The 18,833-nt window shown below is 40.4% G+C and overlaps 1 protein-coding gene across 1 annotated transcript in view; it reads left to right on the top strand.

Moving 5' to 3' along the window:
• The first annotated feature begins 58 nt into the window (after positions 1–58).
• The window catches only part of ADAM18 (ADAM metallopeptidase domain 18), a 90,989-nt gene continuing 72,214 nt past the window's right edge, over positions 59–18,833 (top strand). The window contains exons 1-4 of the mRNA XM_024764959.1: positions 59–146; positions 10,283–11,318; positions 13,112–13,356; positions 13,940–14,016. Coding sequence (XP_024620727.1) covers positions 13,302–13,356; positions 13,940–14,016 — 132 coding nt within the window. The 5' untranslated portion in view covers positions 59–146; positions 10,283–11,318; positions 13,112–13,301. The remainder of the gene's footprint in view (positions 147–10,282; positions 11,319–13,111; positions 13,357–13,939; positions 14,017–18,833) is intronic.

Here is an 18,833-nt window from a genome sequence, read left to right as displayed (position 1 = left end):
GACGGAACCTAGAGCGCAGGGCACCGCGCGCTCGCTGCACGGATTCCAGTCAACCGCCATCGCAGTGGCGAGGCCGGCCGGCCACGCAATGCTGTTTCTCTTGTTGCTCCTCTCAGAGCTGGGCCGGCTAACCTCCGCGGGCCATCGTAAGTGAGGACCCTGCTGGATAGGAGGGTGGCCCGTCGTCACAGAGTCCCTTGGCGCGGGGGACGTCGCCCTCCTTGCTGCAGAAGCCCAGGCCGGGCTGGGGAGAGTCCGGGGTCGGGTCCGAGCCCGCCCAGTTTCAGGCCCCTGGCGGGCCCGCTGGTCGGAGGGCTCTGAGCAGGACTGAGATAGTTGTCCCTCACTCCGGGACCCTGCGCCGCAGGAGGGGGCGCCTGTCTTCCAGGGAGGTGGGGGGAGGAGGGAGCCTGGATGGGGTCCTGGGAGCAGCCCTTCTTCACCTACCCAGGGCTGAGGTCAGCCAGCTCCGAGGGTCTCTGGACGGTGGTGGGGTAGTAACACTCCCGCTTCTAGAGGAGCCTCTTCCTGGAACCCTGCGCAGTGTGATTGTGTGTGTGTATGTCTGTGTGCGTGTGTGTGTGCGCGTGCGTGCGCTCGGGCTTGGAAGATCCACGAGTGATGTGATAGGAGAGGACAAATAAGAGAAGGATAAGGATGCTGCCGTGCGCTGGGGAAGGCTCACGCCTGTTTTCCTTACTGCAGACACTGAAACATCACTTCTACAAATTACAGTGCCACAGAAAACTAGGACAAACACCAATGACGGCGATGTTTCAGAAACGCATGTAATTAAGAAACCACTTAAAACGTATGAGTATTTTATTTTTACTGGACTGCGTGAGGGAAGGGATAGTTCATTATATTTACCCGTATTTTAAACCCTTCTGTTTGTCCCAGTTCCTTAAGACTACCTAAGCCTTTTTGTGATGTATTACCTTTGTTTCTTGGAGTTTCTTTTTGCCATTATCTTAGAGTATGTGTGCTGTAGACTAAATCTGTTAGTTTTCCTCTGTCGGAGAAAGTCTCTTTTTCCTTAATTTTTAAAGGATAAATTTGCCAAATGTAGAATTTATGTTGGAAAGTAATGTTCTTGTCAACATTTGAGAATTGCTCTTGTATTTCCTTTGAGACTTCATGACTTTCAGATGAGAAATGTACTGTCATCCAAACTGGTGTTTTTCTACAGGTTATATGACATTACTGTCTGGTTTCTTTGAAGATATTTTTATTGTTTTCAGTTTAGTCATGATCTTTCTTGTTGCAAGTGACTTTGGACCCATTCTATTTTCGGTTTGATCAGTTTCCAGAATCTAAATGTTTATGTCCTTCATCAATTTTGTGAGTTATAATTTTTTAAATTTAAGGTGGTAAAAATATTTAATATGAGTTCTACTCTCTTAACAAATTTTAAGCATAAATTACATCACTGTTGACATCAGTATGTTTTACAGAAGGTCCTGAAGCTTATTATTCATCTTGCTTAACTGAAACTTTATGCCCATTAAATAGTACCTCTTCATTTCCCCCTGGCCAAGCCCCTGGCAAACACCATTCCACTTTTGGGTGGTATGCATTTGACGTTTAAATACTTCATAGAAATGGAGTCATGCGGTATTTGTCTTTCTGTGATGGGTCTGTTTCACTTATCATAATGTCCACAAGGTGAATCATGTTGTCACGTATTGCATAACTTACATCTTTTTTAAGGCTATCTAGTATTCCATAGAATACATATACACCACATTTCCTTATCCACTCTGCTGTGGATGTGGCCACTTAGGGTTTATTCACATCTTGGCTATTGTGGATAGTGCTGCAGTAAGCATAGCAGTGCCAATATCTCCTGCAGCTCCTGTGTCAGTTCTTTGGGGTAACTGCCCAGAAGTGACATTGCTGGATCACAGGGAGTTCTGTTTTTCATTTTTACTATATTCTATAGCAACCGTTTCATATGCTCTTCCCAGTGACAGAGTACATCAGTTCCAGTTTCCCACACCCTCAACAGCACTCTTTGTCATTTGTTCACACGATAATAGCCATCCTAACAGTCGTGAGGTGATATCTCACAAAAATAACATTTTGGGGTTACTTTGCATTTTTCTGGTAACTAGTGATCTCCCTGTTGGCCACTTGGATGTCTTCTTTGTTTGTGTCTTATCTAATTTCTTTCGTCAATACGTTGTAGTCTTCAGAGTACAAGGTTCCCACCTCCTTGGTTAAATTTGTTTGTAGGTATTTTGTGTGTGTGTGATCTTGTAAATGGCTTTGTTTTCTTAATTTCCCTTTCCTTACAAATAGTTCTCTGTAAGTAGAGAAATGCTACTCATTATTGAATGTTGATTATATATTCTGTAATATTATGGAACTTGTCGTTAGATCTAAAACTTTGAGGGTTTTTGTGGAGTCTTTAGGTTTTGCTATCTATGAGATCATGTCATCTGCAAACAAAGACAGTTTTACTTCTTTCCTTCCAATTTGGATGCCTTTTTATTTTTTTCTCTTTCCTTGTCTACTTGCTCTAGGTATAACTTCCCATCCTAGATTGAACAGAATCGGTGAGGTGGGCGTCCTTGCCTTGTTCCTGATCTTAGAGGAAAAGTTTTCAGGGTTCACTGTTGAATATGTTGTTAGCTGTGGGCTTCTCATATATGGCCTTTATTAGGTTGTGCTGATTTCATTCTATTCCTAGTTTGCTGATAGTTTTTCTTTTGATAGATGCTGAAATTTGTCAAATTCTTTCTCTGCATATATTGAGATGATCGTGTGATTTTGACTCTTTGTCCTGTTAATGTGTTTTATCACATTGATTTTTGCATGTTGAACCATTCTTGCATTGCAAGAATAATTTAACTTGGTCATGGTGTATGACCATTTTAAGGTGCTAGATTACACTGGATTTGGTTTACTAGTATTTTGTTGAACACTTTTCCATCTGTATTCATGAGGGATGTTAGCTCATACTGTTCTTTCCATGTGGCTTTTGTATCAGAGTAATGCTGGCTGCATAAAATGACTTTGAAAGTGTTCCCCCCTCTTTTACTTTTTGGAAGCATTTGAGAATGCTTGTGTTAGTTCTTACTTATATGTTCTATAGAATTCCCCAGTGAAGCCATTTGGTATTGGGCTTCTCCCTATTAGGAGGTTTGTGATTACCGATTCAGTCTCCATACTAGTTATACGTCGGTTCGGATTTTCTATTTTTTCATGAGTCACTCTTCTTAGGTTTCATGTCGCTAAGAATTTATCCATCCTCTATGGTATCTGGTTGTTGGCATATAATGTTCATATTATTTTCTTTTGAACCTTCTTATTTTTGTGGCATGAGCTTTCATTTTTCTGATTTTATTTTTGAAACTTCTCTTTTTTTCTTAATCTAGATAGAGGTTTGTCAATTTTATTTATCATTTCAAAAGACCAACTCTTAGTTTTTTGATATTTTCTATTGTTTTTCCACTTATTATCATTTTATTCCTGGTCTATTCTTTGTTATGTTCCTTTTGCTACTTTGAGCTTTCTTTGTTCTTCTTTTAGTTCTTTGAGGTGTGAAGTTAGTTTATTAATTTGAGGTCTTTTTGATGTATTTGTTTGTAGCTATACATTTACCTCTTTCCTCCACTTTCACTGGATGCGATAAATTTTGGTATGTTGTGTTTTCTGTTTCATTTGTCTCAAGCTATTTTAAATTTCCTTTTTGATTCTTTTCTTTGATTCATTGTTGATCAAAAGTATGTTGTTAATTTCCACATAGCTGTGGATTTTTTACTTATCCTTCTGCTATTCCTTTCTAGTTTCATTCCAAAACGTGTTCAGAAAGGACACCTTGTATGATTTAAATCTTCTTAAATTTCTTAAGAGTTGCTTTGTGACCAAACATATAATCTATTGTGGGGAAAACTTGTGTACACTTGAGAAGAATGTATATTCTGCTGCTTTTGAGGGGAATGTTCTGTATGTAGCTGCTGGGTAGATTTTGGCTATAATGTTATTTAAGTCCTCTTTTTTATTTCTTACTCATCTCCTGTCTGCTTCCTCTACCCATTACTGAAAGTGTGGTATTGAAGTCCCCTTCTCTTATTGTATTGCTGTCTGTATCTGTCCTCAGATTCTGTCAGTGTTTGCTGTGGGTATATTTAGATTCTCTAATGCTGAGGGTATATATATTTATAATGGTTATCTTTCCCTGGTGGACTAGCCCTTTAATCATTATAAAATGTCCATCTTTGACTCCTGTGACTGTCTTGACTTTATGTCTATTCTGTCTGATGTAAATATAGCTAGACCTGTGCCCGACACACAGTAGGCCAAACTATACCGAAACGTCAGAGTTTAGAGCAGAGAAAGGTTTATTGCAGGGCCATGTAAGGAGACAGGTGGCTCCTGCCCTAAAAAGCCTGAATTTCCCAAATTCTATATATTTCTATATATAGAATATATTTGTATATATATACCAAATATTTAGAAACGTACCAAATTTTTTGCAGATTTCAGGCAGGTGGGTATGTTTCATGTTTATATAGGCCCAGGAACAACTGAAGTTACTCAGTAATTCCTCAGTACCTTTCAAATAGAAAGCCATGTTGGCTGTAACTAATTTAGAGGGTCTGTCTACTCCCCAAGCAACCCCGTTTCCTTGCACTGACATTCACTTGTGCCAAGAAGATTAATCGAGACAGAGCAGCATAGAATATGAGGAATTTGAGAAAATATAGGATGGGAAAGAATGAGGGAGAGGACACACATAGGATACTGCCCATTTTACACATAATTAATATCACTCATGTGTTTCTAAAATTAGAATTAAGGCACTTGAGCAGCTTTTCCATTTTTTTTTGTTTTTCTTTTTTTTTTTTTGTAGAGCAGAGCTTGATTAGGTCTTTTTTTTAATGAGGTATAATTAACATATGACATTATATTAGTTTCATGTTTACAGCATAATGCTTTGATATTTGTATATATTGCAAAATGATCACCACAATGAGTCTAATTAATATTTGTCACTGTACATAGTTAATAAAAGTTTGGTTTTCCCCTGATGAGGACTTTCAAGATCTACTCTTTTAGCAAGTTTCAAATGTGTAATTCGTTATTTTTAACTATAGTCACCATGCTGTACATTATATCCCCATGACTTGGTTTTTTTTTACAACTGGAAGTTTGTACCTTTTGACCCTCTTATCCATTTTGCTCACCGCCCCCTCATCCCATTTTTCTGGCAACCACCAATCTGTCCTCTGTATCTATGAGGGTGTTTTTTTTGTAGATTCCTCATATAAGTGGGATCATACTTTGTCTTTCTCTGTCTGACTTACTTCACTTTCATACTGCTTTTCTCTTTACTGTAACAACAATACAAGCCACAATTTGCTTAGTGAATACTTAGGAAAATGAGAATGCAGAAGCAAGGGTAAAGAAGTGGGTCTCGTTTCTTCATTGTAAAGGAAATCATTTTTGTTTCCCGTTTGTGTAGCCAGAGACAAAATAATGATATAAAATTTCAATCAACACCTCTACTTCCCAAGTTAGTTAATCTTATGTATGAACAAGTTAGCAGCGACCAGGTAATTCAGGGTAGTCTTCTGCATGACTCATCAATCATTCAACTGTTATAAACTGACTTAATTGAATGATATCTGGCATGTCTTCCTGTGCTCTTACTTAAGACATCTTGGACAAATCTGAATAGTTGCAAGAACTTGACCTGACTTTGGGAAGAGATGCTAGAGTAAGGTACCACTGATCATAAAGAACAAAGTCTGCTCGTGACAGCCTAAATTTTGGAGCAACAGTAAATGGTTTCAGGGCTGCAAGGGCAAGAAATGATGTAGAGCTGAAACACAGAAGGGTGGTAATGTACTGGATGATTATAAACTAGGCCATTGTCTCCATCACCCAAAGCCTTTACGGTTGATATCGTCTCTTCTTGTGCATGTCCATTCTCTCTAAGATGACTGCTCTGCTTACACATGGCCCGGAGTACCTAGTTCAACTCTTTCTAGTTTCATTTTCAAGTAAAAATCCCAGTAATCTGCCAAAACCAGTGCCTGTTAGTTCATTTTCTGAAGAGACAGAACAAAATAACTGTGCAAGTGTATCTCATTTCAGCCAGTGTTCTGTCTGGATTTATAATCCTGAGTTAGGTTTTCAAGCCTGATGTTATCATCTGTGGCCAAAGAATTGTAGCCATTTAGTAGGAACCTTTACACCATGACATTCCTCTTCAACAGGAGCTGTGTATAGGAGCCAAAGTATAAATGGAGACTGTATAAATACCATAAAGTGTAACTAAGCATAGCTAATAGAGAGGCCTCATTAAGGACCTCATTAACAGAAGTGGAATAATAACTATTCATGTAGGTATTTGATAGAAAACATATAACTGAAGTTATGATAATTTAAGAATTTACATGTAAATTATCTGTTTAAATTGGAGAAGCATTATCATAGATATTTCAATATTCCATCTGGTCTTCCATGTAGACAAAATAGAGAAAAGTAATAGATGGATTTTTAGTATGAAATTTAAAAAATGCTTAACATATTTAAAATTTAGTCTAACCTTCGGAAAAAAACAAACACTAGAATATATGATCCCTGAGTGGCATATAGGAAGCAAAGTGGATATTGGTATATATTAACTGAGTAATTAGGACAAATCTAGCTTCATTACTTTTCTTGACTTTAAGATTACAGTGTTTCCTAACCTTAAAAACAGTTGTTACTTTTAAACAGGTCTCTATCAGAAGACAGCAGTAGGAACAGTAACAGCAACCAGTTTTAGAGTTAAAGGTAAAGTAAAAGAATCAAACTATTGACAAAATGATATAATTCATTAAATACTTAAAACAATATTTTTAACAGTACCTCAGTATAAGGAAGATATTATTCCCATATTTCATCATTTTGACATCTATTTGTTGCTATCCTATACTAAAACAAAGACTAAAACAAAGCATTTGATGTGAATTTTATTTTATACTTATCTAGAAACATTTAATGTTAACTCACATTAGCCACAGATTTATTAACCAACATCTTTGTAAAAAGAAATGACTTTAAAGGGATTTTTAAATATTTTCTTAAAATATTTATGTGCAATCATGCATTTGATTGGTAGATTTAACGTTCTAAACAAGAGGTTTACACAAGTTTTCCCCCAACACCTGTGTTTATTCCTCACTGCCTCCCCGGTTATTGTTCTCCTTATTTTATTTCTTTTAAACTTTTTCATTTTGTACTGGAGTATAGCCGATGAACAACGTTGTGATAGTGTCAGGTGCACAAAAAAGCAACTCAGCCGCACGTATTCATGTATCCATCCTCCCCCAGGCTCCGCTCGCATCCAGGCTGCCACAGAACGTTGTGTTCTCCTTATTTTAGAAATAAGGAAGCAGACATAAAGAATGTAAATAATTCCGCACATGTATAGAATTTTAGTGAGTTTTGACTTTGAGTTTGACAACCAGACGCCAGGGTTGAAGTCTTAAGAGCTCCACAATTTTGCCACGTATTTTCTGATACAAGACTGGTGATGGGGAATGGAATTTACACTTATTGAGGACCTAGAGGATGCCAGGCAAACGCTAAATACACTCACCCTCCAAGGCAGAAGAACAATTCTTTACCGTCAGTTGGGATAAAGGAGGCTTCTGTACATGTCGTTCAAATTTCTCACTTGTGTAAAGAAATCGTGATATTTGACATATTTCCCCCCCCAAAGCAAGAAAAAAATTCTTTTTTTTTTTTTTTTTTTTTGCGGTACGCGGGGCTCTCACTGCTGTGGTCCCTCCCGCTGTGGAGCACAGGCTCCGGACGCCAGCGGCCATGGCTCACGAGCCCAGCCGCTCCTGCGGCATGTGGGATCTTCCCGCACCGGGGCACGAACCCGGGTCCCCTGCATCAGCAGGCGGACTCTCAACCACTGCGCCACCAGGGAAGCCCAGAAGAACAATTCTTTACCGTCAGTTGGGATAAAGGAGGCTTCTGTACATGTCGTTCAAATTTCTAACTCGTGTAAAGAAATCGTGATATTTGACATATTAGACTTATCCCTGGAAGTAAAGGAAAACAATCCAAAACTCATCTAAGTGTGAGATCCCGAGATCATCTCTTTACTTACCTGCCACATCTGACTTTGATGGAGAAAAAAGTCAGTGGGTCTCTGTTTCCTTATCGGCCACCAAGCAAATCATTTATGACTCCTGTCCTCAATGTAAAGTAGTCTTATTTCTGCCTAGACCACCCTCTCCCTCTTCTCTGATCACTTTACTAAAGGCCCGCATCTTAGGTGAATATTCTGGCCCTCGGCTGTCTTCTTCTCATGTCCTCCGTCACAGTTCCTTCATCATGCTGGGTGTCTTCACGTGAACTTCTCACCTCCACACAACTTCAGTCATCTTCTCTTAGAGCGGTACAATGAGCACGCATCTCCCCGGCTTTCTCCAAGTCTTAAGTCGTAAATTCAATATTTTGCTTTCTTTTACACTTTTTTCTATTTTTCACAGTCATCTCCTGCCACCAGTACTTTATGGTTATAGTAAGGTCTTGCCTCAAGAATTGGACACATTCGTCCGATAAACATATTTTATAAGTTGGTACTGAAAGGTGATTCTTTATGGAGAAGATGAGAGAAGTGGGGCTAAATGGGCAGTTGGCACTGAAGGAGGAACTGGGTGGCAACTTTAAATGTGGCTGACTGAGTAGGCCCTAGGGAGCAAGTGACGAGTCAGCAAGGAATTGGAGGAGGCGCAAATAATGACCTAGTTTAGATATTTGAAAGGAGTCACCTGACATCACCATCAGCTCACAGAAGGCTTCTATCTAAATGCAAAGGATACAGTACAGCAAGAGAGGGTTCCCGCAAGCACTGTGGGTCAGAGAGGCGCCTCAGGCACAAGTTCTCAAGGTTCCTTATTTTAAATTTTAAAAAGCCCATCATAAATCCCACTGCCCTTATTTCAGCAAAAAGTGAAACCAGATATTCAGGCTTTCCCACAGGTAAAGAGAGAGCTTTACCATTCCAGCTGTAAACCAAGTCTGTCTTAGACAGACATAGAGCTGGCAGAGCAACCCATGCATATACCTGGGCAGGAGCTTTTCAAGCACATGAATGATACAATGAAAAAAAAAAAAATGTCAGGACTAATCCAGGAGAGAAGGGATGTTACCTCAGACCAGGGATAGTAAAGATGGTCTTAGGAATAAATTTTGAAGGTGAACCAACAGAATGAATTGAGAGTTTGGCTGTAGAGTGTAAGAAGAAGTACTTAAATGATGTTCATTGCTATACAGCAGGAAGATAGCGAGGCTACCATGTAAAGCCAGACCTCTCTGTGTCTAAATTTGTGCTCTTAATATATTTAAAAATTTATTTTAAAATGTACGGATGTTGAAGGAGAAAATCTGCCTAGGTAACTTTGAGCCAGGACCAGTGTCTGATATGCCACGATTAAAAGGTTACATTTCCTCATAGATGAATGGAACGTAGTTGAAGTATTTTTGACGTGGTAAGGGAGGGATTTAACAAGTTATGGTGTGCTTTTTACAAAATTCACAGGGATAAATTAGGAGAAAATTCAATCAGATTCAGTCAGAACTGGAGACTAGTGAAATGGAATGCACAGGAAAAGTGTGATGAGGGCAGGATTGGTTAAGACGGAAAGAACAACACAGTTTTCAGAGACCTAACAGGGGTAGACTTGGTTGAAGTGGTGACTGGATAGATGTATTTGGGTTAGAATAAAAGAGAACTACAAAGACAAACATTTCTGACACAATGGATAATGACAGCTTTTACTAATGGCGTGTTGTACAGCAGCTGAGAACCAGCTTGGTTTTGGAGCCATGAAGCGGAGGGGAGTAAAGAAGGAGTTTGTTCTGAACATGTGTGTGTGGGACACCTGTTGGAAATGCACAGAGGACTGTTGGGAGTTCTCCTCCTCTGTAGATAAAAATAGAGAAAAGAGCAATTATTTCCTTCTTCACATATTGTATTGCTCTGTTTCCTTGTTCATGACTTAGAGTGCATGTAAATGAGACATATATAAATAGCAGTTTATAGCATTTCCTTTTAATGTGGCTATCGCAAATGTTTCTGGAAAAAATCAAATCAAAGAAACAAAAAAACCTTGGGTTTACAAATTCTGTAGAGCAGAAGTATATATTGTGACAGTATTAGCTGTCTTATATTAATTAATTGATATACCTGTAGTTCTGTAGTAAAATTAGACAACTTTTATTAACCATTAAAATGTAGCATTTCCTTTTTCTGTATTTCTTTTAGAATGGTAACCACACGATACTGTCAAAAGCCATAATTTGGAGAAAAGATATTGCCAAGAAACACACCATTAACTGGCCTGGTTCACGAATTTTAAAAATCTGCTTTTCTCTCCTTTTGTGATGGCTTAAAACTTTGAATTTCAAAAACAAAAGTAAATCCTGCGAGTGAAAGTATGTCGCCTTGTGTCGATTCATTCTGTTCTCGAGCCCAAGTTTGTGTGCCCGATGCACACTGAGGCCAAACAAAGGCAAACGTCAGTGTTTGGAGCAGAGAAAGGTTTACTGCAAGGACCAACCAAGGAGAACGGACAGCTCATGCTCAAAAGTGCCAACTCCCTGATGGCTCTTGGGGAAGAGTGTTTATAGGCAAAATTTGGGGCAAGGGCTGCAGGGTATGGAACCTTGCCCTGATTGGTTGGTGGTGAGGTAACAGGGCGCTGTTCCAGGAGTCTCAGTCATCAGCCTTTCCTGCCAGTGTGGGTCCACATGCTTGTGCTCAGCCTCAAGTGACTTCCTGCATCTGGCTTGAGGGGGTCCTAGTTCCTGTTGAAGAACTCAGACACACGCGTCAGATGGTTCTGCACATCCCCGAAGACGAACGGCACCAGGCCCCATGCTGCACTGTCGTTTCTTCCTGCCTTCCCTCACTTCCCTGATTAGTAACTGTTTGAATACGCCCTTTGGAACTCAGGGAAGGTCTGGGAAGCTGAAAGCCTTTTTTCCGACAAACTGGAAGCTGGGGACACGGAAAGCCTTTTGTGCCCAGGAGGGCCCACAGGGGGCCTTCTACCGCCATGATCCTCTAGTAGGAAATAAGCAGGTTGGCCTCTTTCGAACCTGCGAGGCTGTTGCATCCCAACGGAAAACTTTCCATTGTGCACTCCGGCCACCGACTGCCCTCAGACACCCGTGGCCCTGCTAATCGCTCCCATCTCAAGAGAGGACACCTAGAATCTGCACCTCTGCAATAGTTCATGATTCTCATCCCCTACCCATTCCAAGCTTCGGGATATTGAGAGGAAGGGTTGCTACACAAGGTCAGCCCCAGAGCCCTCAGAGACTCACTGGCATCCATTCTATCTTCAAGGAACTGCTCACACTGAGTTCCTGGTCATAGATAACTGTCCTGTCTCCAAGTGTTACTTCCCTGCCCTCGTGGAAATTGAGCTCTAGAATATATCTTTCTTTGTCCTTTGAAGGAACCCAGACTTGCTGCTCTTTCCTGACTGAAGCTGAGCTTTTCTGGGTGACAGTTTCTTGCTTCAGTGCCCCCTCTCTTCATCTCCGTCTTCCTGGGATGGGTTCACTTCTGCACACCTCAAAGCATTATTTGTGGATTAGAGATCCATCAGCCTATCTGGAGTCTAATTAGGACCTACAGAATTTCCATCCATATAAATGAAGGTGATCCTGGGTCAGGGGTGGGAGCATCTCATCACAAAGACCAAGAGTTTCCTTTTCCAAATGAGCAAATGATGAATGGATACACAAGATGTGGTCCATCCATACAATGGGATAGTATTCATCCACAAAAAGGAAGCACTGATATTGCTACAACATGGATGAATCTTGAAACCGTTATGCTAAGTGACTAAAGCCAGTTACAAAAACCATGTGTTATGCTTTTGCATGAAACATCCAGAACAGGGACATCTAGAGAGACTAAGATTAGTGGTTGTTTACTTGTGAGAGTTGGGGAGGTAGGGGTGGGGATTGAATAGCTGGGGTGATGGTAATAACTAAAGGGTAGAGGACTTGTTTTTGAGATGAGGGAACTGAAATTGACTGTGGTAATGGTTGCACATATCTGTGAATACACTAAAAACCCTACAATCATTCACCTGTGTGCTTTAAGTGGGTGAACTCTGTGGTAAAAATAATACATATCGGGATGATTCTACCATAACTTTCCCTCATCCCCTTTGCCACTAACTTATTTGGGGCCATTATGATCACTGTCCTGCCTTATTTAATCATAATTTCTCAGGATCAGTTTCCCAGGAGTACTACCGCCTAGCAGGTCCAAGTTTTAGACCTAAGCAGAGTTTATTTTTGCAACTATTGGTGTAACACATCTTTGCTGTGGAGTGTACTGAGATAAAGGAAGGTGTGGGTGGGTGGCAGGCAGAAGTTGAGTTAGGTTTTGAGTGTGAGTAGCTTAAGATATTTGTCAGAAAATTCAAAGACAATTACATGTTCTGTCTTCTACAGTGGTGTCACTTTTCCCCTCTGAGTTTGTCTTGCTGGCCTCCCCATTTCTAATGCTTCCTTTTTACGGTTCTAACAGTAACTGTTAACAAGACACACTTAGGGTACATTTCAAAGTTTTCTTTCCCTTTCCTCAACAGATATAATCTAACATTGTAAGAATAGGCACACAGTTGAAGAATTGTGCTTTTTATTTCCTTATCCAGGATCGAGTTCAATATTCTTTATTTTTGTTTGCAAAGATTTTATTAAGTCAGCAGTAACACAATTTAAGTAGAAAATTTCTTGTAAAAAATAGTAAATATACCTATTTTCCTCTTTCTCTTCCACCACAGTAAATAAACGTTGTCAGAGAACTGTAACATGGAGAAAGGATATTACCAGAAACTTCCCCAGAAAAGCAAATAATGCTTATTTGCCCCTTTATCCCTACTGAAGCATTTAAAATATGGGATCATATGTATAACTGATGCACTTTGTTATAAAGCAGAAACTAACACACCACTGTAAAGCAATTCTGCTCCAATAAAGATGTAAAAAAAAAAAAAAAGACGTACACTTAGTCACCACAAACTAGCTGTGCGCAGACCCTTAGGCTTTTGTCTGCTGTTTCTTCTCCCAGCCTCGAGTGCCCAGTCACTCAGGATGCCCAAGGATGAGCCAGCACAGCTGAAAGCGACTGCGAGGCCCTGGTCCTCATCCCCAGGGCCCGGGGGCCTAGCGCGCTGAACCTCTGACTGCTGCTGCCCGCGAGCCTCACGGCTGCCCAACGGTCTCTGACCTTGGCCGTGCTTCCAGCGCCCCGACCAGCGATGTTCCTCCTCGTTGCCCTGCTTGCTGAGCTTGGAGGGCTACACGCCCTCCAGGGTAAGACGGCGGAGCCTCGACTTCCTTCTCCCTCCTTTGGCTTCTGAGCAGGGCTGGGCTCTTCCTGGGGAGCAATTCCTGTAGCTCTGGGACCCCTACCGCCCCTTTCCCCGATTCCCTGCCGGTGCTTTCCTCCCACACCCCACCCCTACGCCACCCACCCCTGACCAGGGCAGGGGAAGGAAGATGTTAGCCAAGGAGTCCACTCTCTGCATCAAGGGTCCAGTGTCTCAGCAGCTGAGGGTCCTTCTGGGTCACCCACTCTGTGGCCAGAGGATATACGAGGTTCGGCACTGCCCTGGATGTATTCCTCAGAGACCCGAGAGAAACAGGTCCCAACGCGGTTATGGAAACGAACAGGATGGTCCTATAGAACTGCAATGGCTAATTTCTGTTCACTTGTTTGTATCTTAGCCATTTTCAGTGCGCCATTGAAAATCTATTGAAATCTGTGGACCAAGAAGGAGGGTAAACACATGTAGATAAATTGACTTACAATTGTGGACCCCACCGTGGACTCAAACTTAAGAACCCAAGCTTGACTGAGAGCACTGTTGCAAAAAATCCCATTTTCTTACTACAGATTCTGAGGGAATATTCCTGTATGTCACAGTTCCACAGAAGATGAGGTCGAATGAGAGTGAAGATTCAGAGAAGCAGGTGAATGATCAAGGATATTAGTTTTATAATTTAAAAGTTTAAGACGATTTTTCTTTACCTTTGTATTGAATCAGATCCTACTGATTTGTATTCACTTGCAAAGCAACATATTTTCATTGCTAACTCTTGTGCCCTTCTCTTCATCTCTCAGGCTCTTCTGACCTATTTGTTCACAATTTTCAAGAAATAGTAAACACTTTTCAGGAATCATACTCGTAGAAAAAAATCAATATTAAATAAGCATGACAATGAAATTTATGAAAAAAATTATTAATGGCCACTGTTAGAGTGACAGAGAAAATGGTCTTGAGCAAGGTTTAGACCTGCAAGTTTTGACCCAGAAGCATCAAACTTATTAGAAGTAATGCCAAAGAAAAAAAAGAAAAGGAAAAATAAAAATGTCACATTTGCCTGATTATGATGAAAACATTGTCAGTAAATAAATATTAACTGGAAAAAAAAGTTGAAAACTGCGTACCTGCTATTAAAAGCTGATTAAATTGAAGACACTCCATCTTGAATATTTTCTTGATTAATATACTTCAAATTGGCATAATTATAATGTTTTACATTAAAAACTAGAAGTCACAATACAGGGGTTTAGATTTTCATGTGGTTAAAGTGGTGTGGTCAATATATAGAAACCCTGGGGAAATTTTTCAGTTTGAAGGAACGATTTTTGAAATAAGAGTAAGTACAAAAATTAAGACTCCATTAACTCTATTTTGACAGACAGTGTTGGAACCTATCATGGTTCTCTTCTACTGCTGAATCACTGTCATAAAACTTAAATGTGAAATTGTACTTGAAAATCACAGTAAGATCATTTCCTTTGGAGAAGCATTTTCATACACTAGTCTCATTTAATTCTCACATTAACCTTTTGAAATGTTACATATATTTTCTTATATATATGAGGAAGAGGATTACAAATGTTCAGTTGAGGGAGTCAAAGTTATAAGTTTAGGACATGGAATCCAAACTTTAATTAGACTCTGATTCCATTATAAATAAACTACTTTCTGTTGAGAAACTGTTTGCATAAAAGTTTCTTCTCTTTTTGTTCTGATTTACTTCTGTTTGTATGTATATTGTCATTGCATGATCACTTTAAGCTTCAAGTTGTTTACTTCAGTTATCACAATGATGCAGGACATGAAGTGTTTTGAAATCTCTGTAGAGTTCACTACTGGTAAATGGTCTGTTCATATTTTCTATTTCTTCCTGGTTCAGTCTTGGGAGATTGTACCTTTCAAAGAATTTGTCCGTTTCTTCTAGGTTGTCCATTTTGTTGGCTTACAGTTGTTTGTAATACTCTCATGGTCCTTTGTATTTCTGTAGTGTCAGTTACAACTCCTTTTTCATTTCTGATTGTATTGATTTGGGCCCTCTCCCCTTTTTTCTTGATGAGTCTGTCTAAATGTTTATCAGTTTTGCTTATCTTTTCAAAGAACAAGTTTTAGTTTCATTGATCTTTCTATTGCTTTTTTTTGTCTCTATTTCATTTATTTCTGCTCTGATCTTTATGATTTATTTCCTTCTACTGACTTTGGGTTTCTGTTCTTTTTCTAGTTGCTTTAGGTATAAAGTTATGTTGTTATGGTGCATTCATCTACGTGTCTGTTTTTATGTTGGTAAGATACTGTTTGATTACTACAGCCTTGTAATATTGTTTGAAATCACAAGGTGTGATGTCTCTGGCTTTGCTCTTCTTTTTCAAGATTGTTTAAGCTATTAAGGTTCTTTTGTGGTTCCATATACATTTTACGATTGTTTTCTCTATTTCTGTGAAAAATGACATTGGAATTTTGATAGGGATTGCACTGAATCTGTAGATCACTTTGGGTAGTATGGAAAATTTTACAATATTAATCCTTTCAATCCATAAACACGGAATATATATTTATCTATGTCTTCTCTAATTTTATTCACGATTGTTTTTTAGTTTTTACTGTATACGTTTTTCACCTTCTTGGCTAAATTTGTTCTTAAATGTTTTGTCTTTTGATGTTATTGTAAATGGTATTGTTTTCTTTATTTTCTTTCTGGTAGTTCATTGTCAGTATATAGAAACACAACTGTTTTTTGTATTTTGATCTTGTGTCTTAAAATTTTACTGAATTCATTTATTAATTCTGATAGCTTTTTGACATGGTCTTTAGGGTTTTCTATACATGAGATCATGTCATCTGCAGAGATAATGTTACTTCTTTCACCTCTTTTGTTCTCTCTGCTCCAGAGCCAGTTCCTCTAATGGCAGCTGTGTAAGGTGGGGCACTAGATGTGTGGACAAATTTCATTGAGGGAGAAGCTGGAGAATTAGCTTTATAGTTGGGATGAGTCAGAGAGAGAAAGCACAGGGAATTCCCTCACATCTGTTCAAGTCCCCAGATGACTACTATTTATGTACCCTGTCAGCTCCCTGGTGCAAGCTATTTAGAAGCTCAACCCTCAAGCAGCAGCTGAGGAAGTATGCACTCAAACCCTTTCCACAGAGAAGTTGGGACCTTTGTGCTTTTTCCTGTGCCCTCTGCCCTAAGCCCAGGGAGATGGTCCTTGGAAATGCTTGCACTTCTGTATAAAAATCTTCTCTTAAGATGAATCTGGGGAGTCTGTGAATGCTGAGCCCCGTCAGGTCTCAGAGCTAGGTGGTATGGGATCCAAACCTTCAGGTGGCAGCGTTAAAAGTTGAGGTTCTATAGCTAATATGTTATAATAAGTAGGAATGGAGTACAGCCTTTAAAAATTATGAATCACTATATTATACCTGTAACATATAATATTGTACATCAGTATACTTCAATTAAAAAAAAAGGTTGAGATTCTAGATGTGTAGACAAGGTCCTATCAGGAAGAAACTGGAGACTTGGTTTTATTGTTGGATTGAACCTGGGGGAGTCGTCAAGGGAAGTGCCCATCGGCCCTTTCAGGCTACTGGGAGGATCCCTATCAGCACCCACATGTAGTCTGATTAGAAGCTGGACCCTCAAGCTGCAACTGGAAAAGTGTGCAGTCAAACTCCTTCCAGGGAGAAAATAGGAGCTGGGTGCTTTTTGTCTGCTCCCTCTATGATACACCCCGGGGTGGGGGGGAACTATGGGAAGTGCTCATGCACACATTTAAAAACTGCTTCTTTGTTTAATGGGGGTCTGAGGAATTAGGGATGTCAAGTCCCAGTGGCTCTCTGAACTAAGTTATTTGGAAGCCAGTCCCTTGGGTGGCAGCCTTAAAAGTTGTGCTGCTGGATGCCTGGTCCAAACCTTTTGGTTCTGAGGGGCATACTGAGAGTTCGGGGTTCCCTCCTGATTGTAAGCACTTTGCCAGGGGTGGGTTTTGTGGTGAGTGTGTGTATCAGCCTTTCCTACCCATTTTCACAGTGGGTACTTTCTCAGTGACCCAGTGTTGAGGAGTCACTGTGCTACTTTCTGGATTTCTCTCACAGGGCATCAATCCATGTGAGGCGTATGTTTGGTGTATCTGTGGGAGGATAAGGCAGGAACCTCGTATCTTGCCATCAGACTGATTTCATATCCCTGTGTATAATTGTTTTTGATTGGATTAACCTTGCTAATTTTATTTGGTTGATTGCTTGATTTTGTGGTTTTCCTTTGAAATGTGCTGTACTTTGTTTCGGCAGACAATTAACTTACTTATGAATCAGATAGACAATTTCATGCTGCCTTGTAATATCTTTCGGATGGATGTTTAGAGTGGCCTTTACTCTAAGATTAGTTTCTCCTTAACACTAAAATTTGACCCTTCTGTGATATCTAGTGGATGGCATGAGTGTTCAGTGACATTCTTCTCCTCTGGTTGATCAGACCCTGAATATCTCCCAGCACAATGTGAGCTGTGGGTTTTATTCCTCAGCTGCCCAGTTGTTCTTTGCCCATGGTGTTGGACAGACCCTAATTTAACCAAGTGATTCTTACCATCTGGTGTTCATGCCGTTGAATAAGCTCCACCTATTGTTACCGACCAGGGCTCTTGGCCTTCCCCAATCAATAGAAATTGATCAGAGGCCAGACAAGAAATTCAGGCAAGGCTTTACTGGGGCCCCTGCTGCAGCAGAGGAGGGAGAACAAACAACAGGTCCCCTTTCTTGCTCACTCCAGGAGGTAGGGCAGGCTTGTTCCTTATATGGGGCGAGGGCAGTGGTGTGTCCATGGGTCAGGCCAGAGGGGGGCCTTAGGTGTTTTGCCCACCCCTTAGGTGGTGGTGTGTGCAGGGTGCATGCTCAGTACCACCCTTTTGCTCCCAACACCCTGTTTTTGCTCCAGGCTCTTCAAAAGTGGCAGCTGGAATTTGCCCCAACTAAGGCATACACGCATTTTTTTTTTAACATCTTTATTGGAGTATAATTGCTTTACAATGGTGTGTTAGTTCCTGCTGTATAACAAAGTGAATCAGCTATACATATACATATATCTCCATATCCCCTCCCTCTTGCGTCTCCCTCCCACCCTCCCTATCCCACCCCTCTAGGTGGTCACAGAGCACCGAGCTGATCTACCTGTGCTATGCGGCTGCTTCCCACTAGCTATCTATTTTACATTTGGTAGTGTATATATGTCCATGCCACTCTCTCACTTCGTCCCAACTTACCCTTCCCCCTCCCCATGTCCCCAAGTCCATTCTCTACGTCTGGCATGCAGTTATTTTTAGTCCCATACAGTTTCTTTGTATTTTGTTGCCCCAGTAGAGGTGTATCCAGGATACAGGATATCCAGGTGTATCCTTTGCACTGCAGCAAAGGGTCCCAGGTCCCAGCCTGTCTCACTATGAGTGTGGGAAAGACCTGTGACTTCCTTCCAACC

This window comes from Neophocaena asiaeorientalis, unplaced genomic scaffold, assembly GCF_003031525.2.
Source record: "Neophocaena asiaeorientalis asiaeorientalis breed wild unplaced genomic scaffold, Neophocaena_asiaeorientalis_V1.1 scaffold14, whole genome shotgun sequence".
In the NCBI taxonomy this organism is placed as follows: Eukaryota; Metazoa; Chordata; class Mammalia; order Artiodactyla; family Phocoenidae; genus Neophocaena; species Neophocaena asiaeorientalis.
This window is presented reverse-complemented; position numbering and strand designations above follow the sequence as displayed.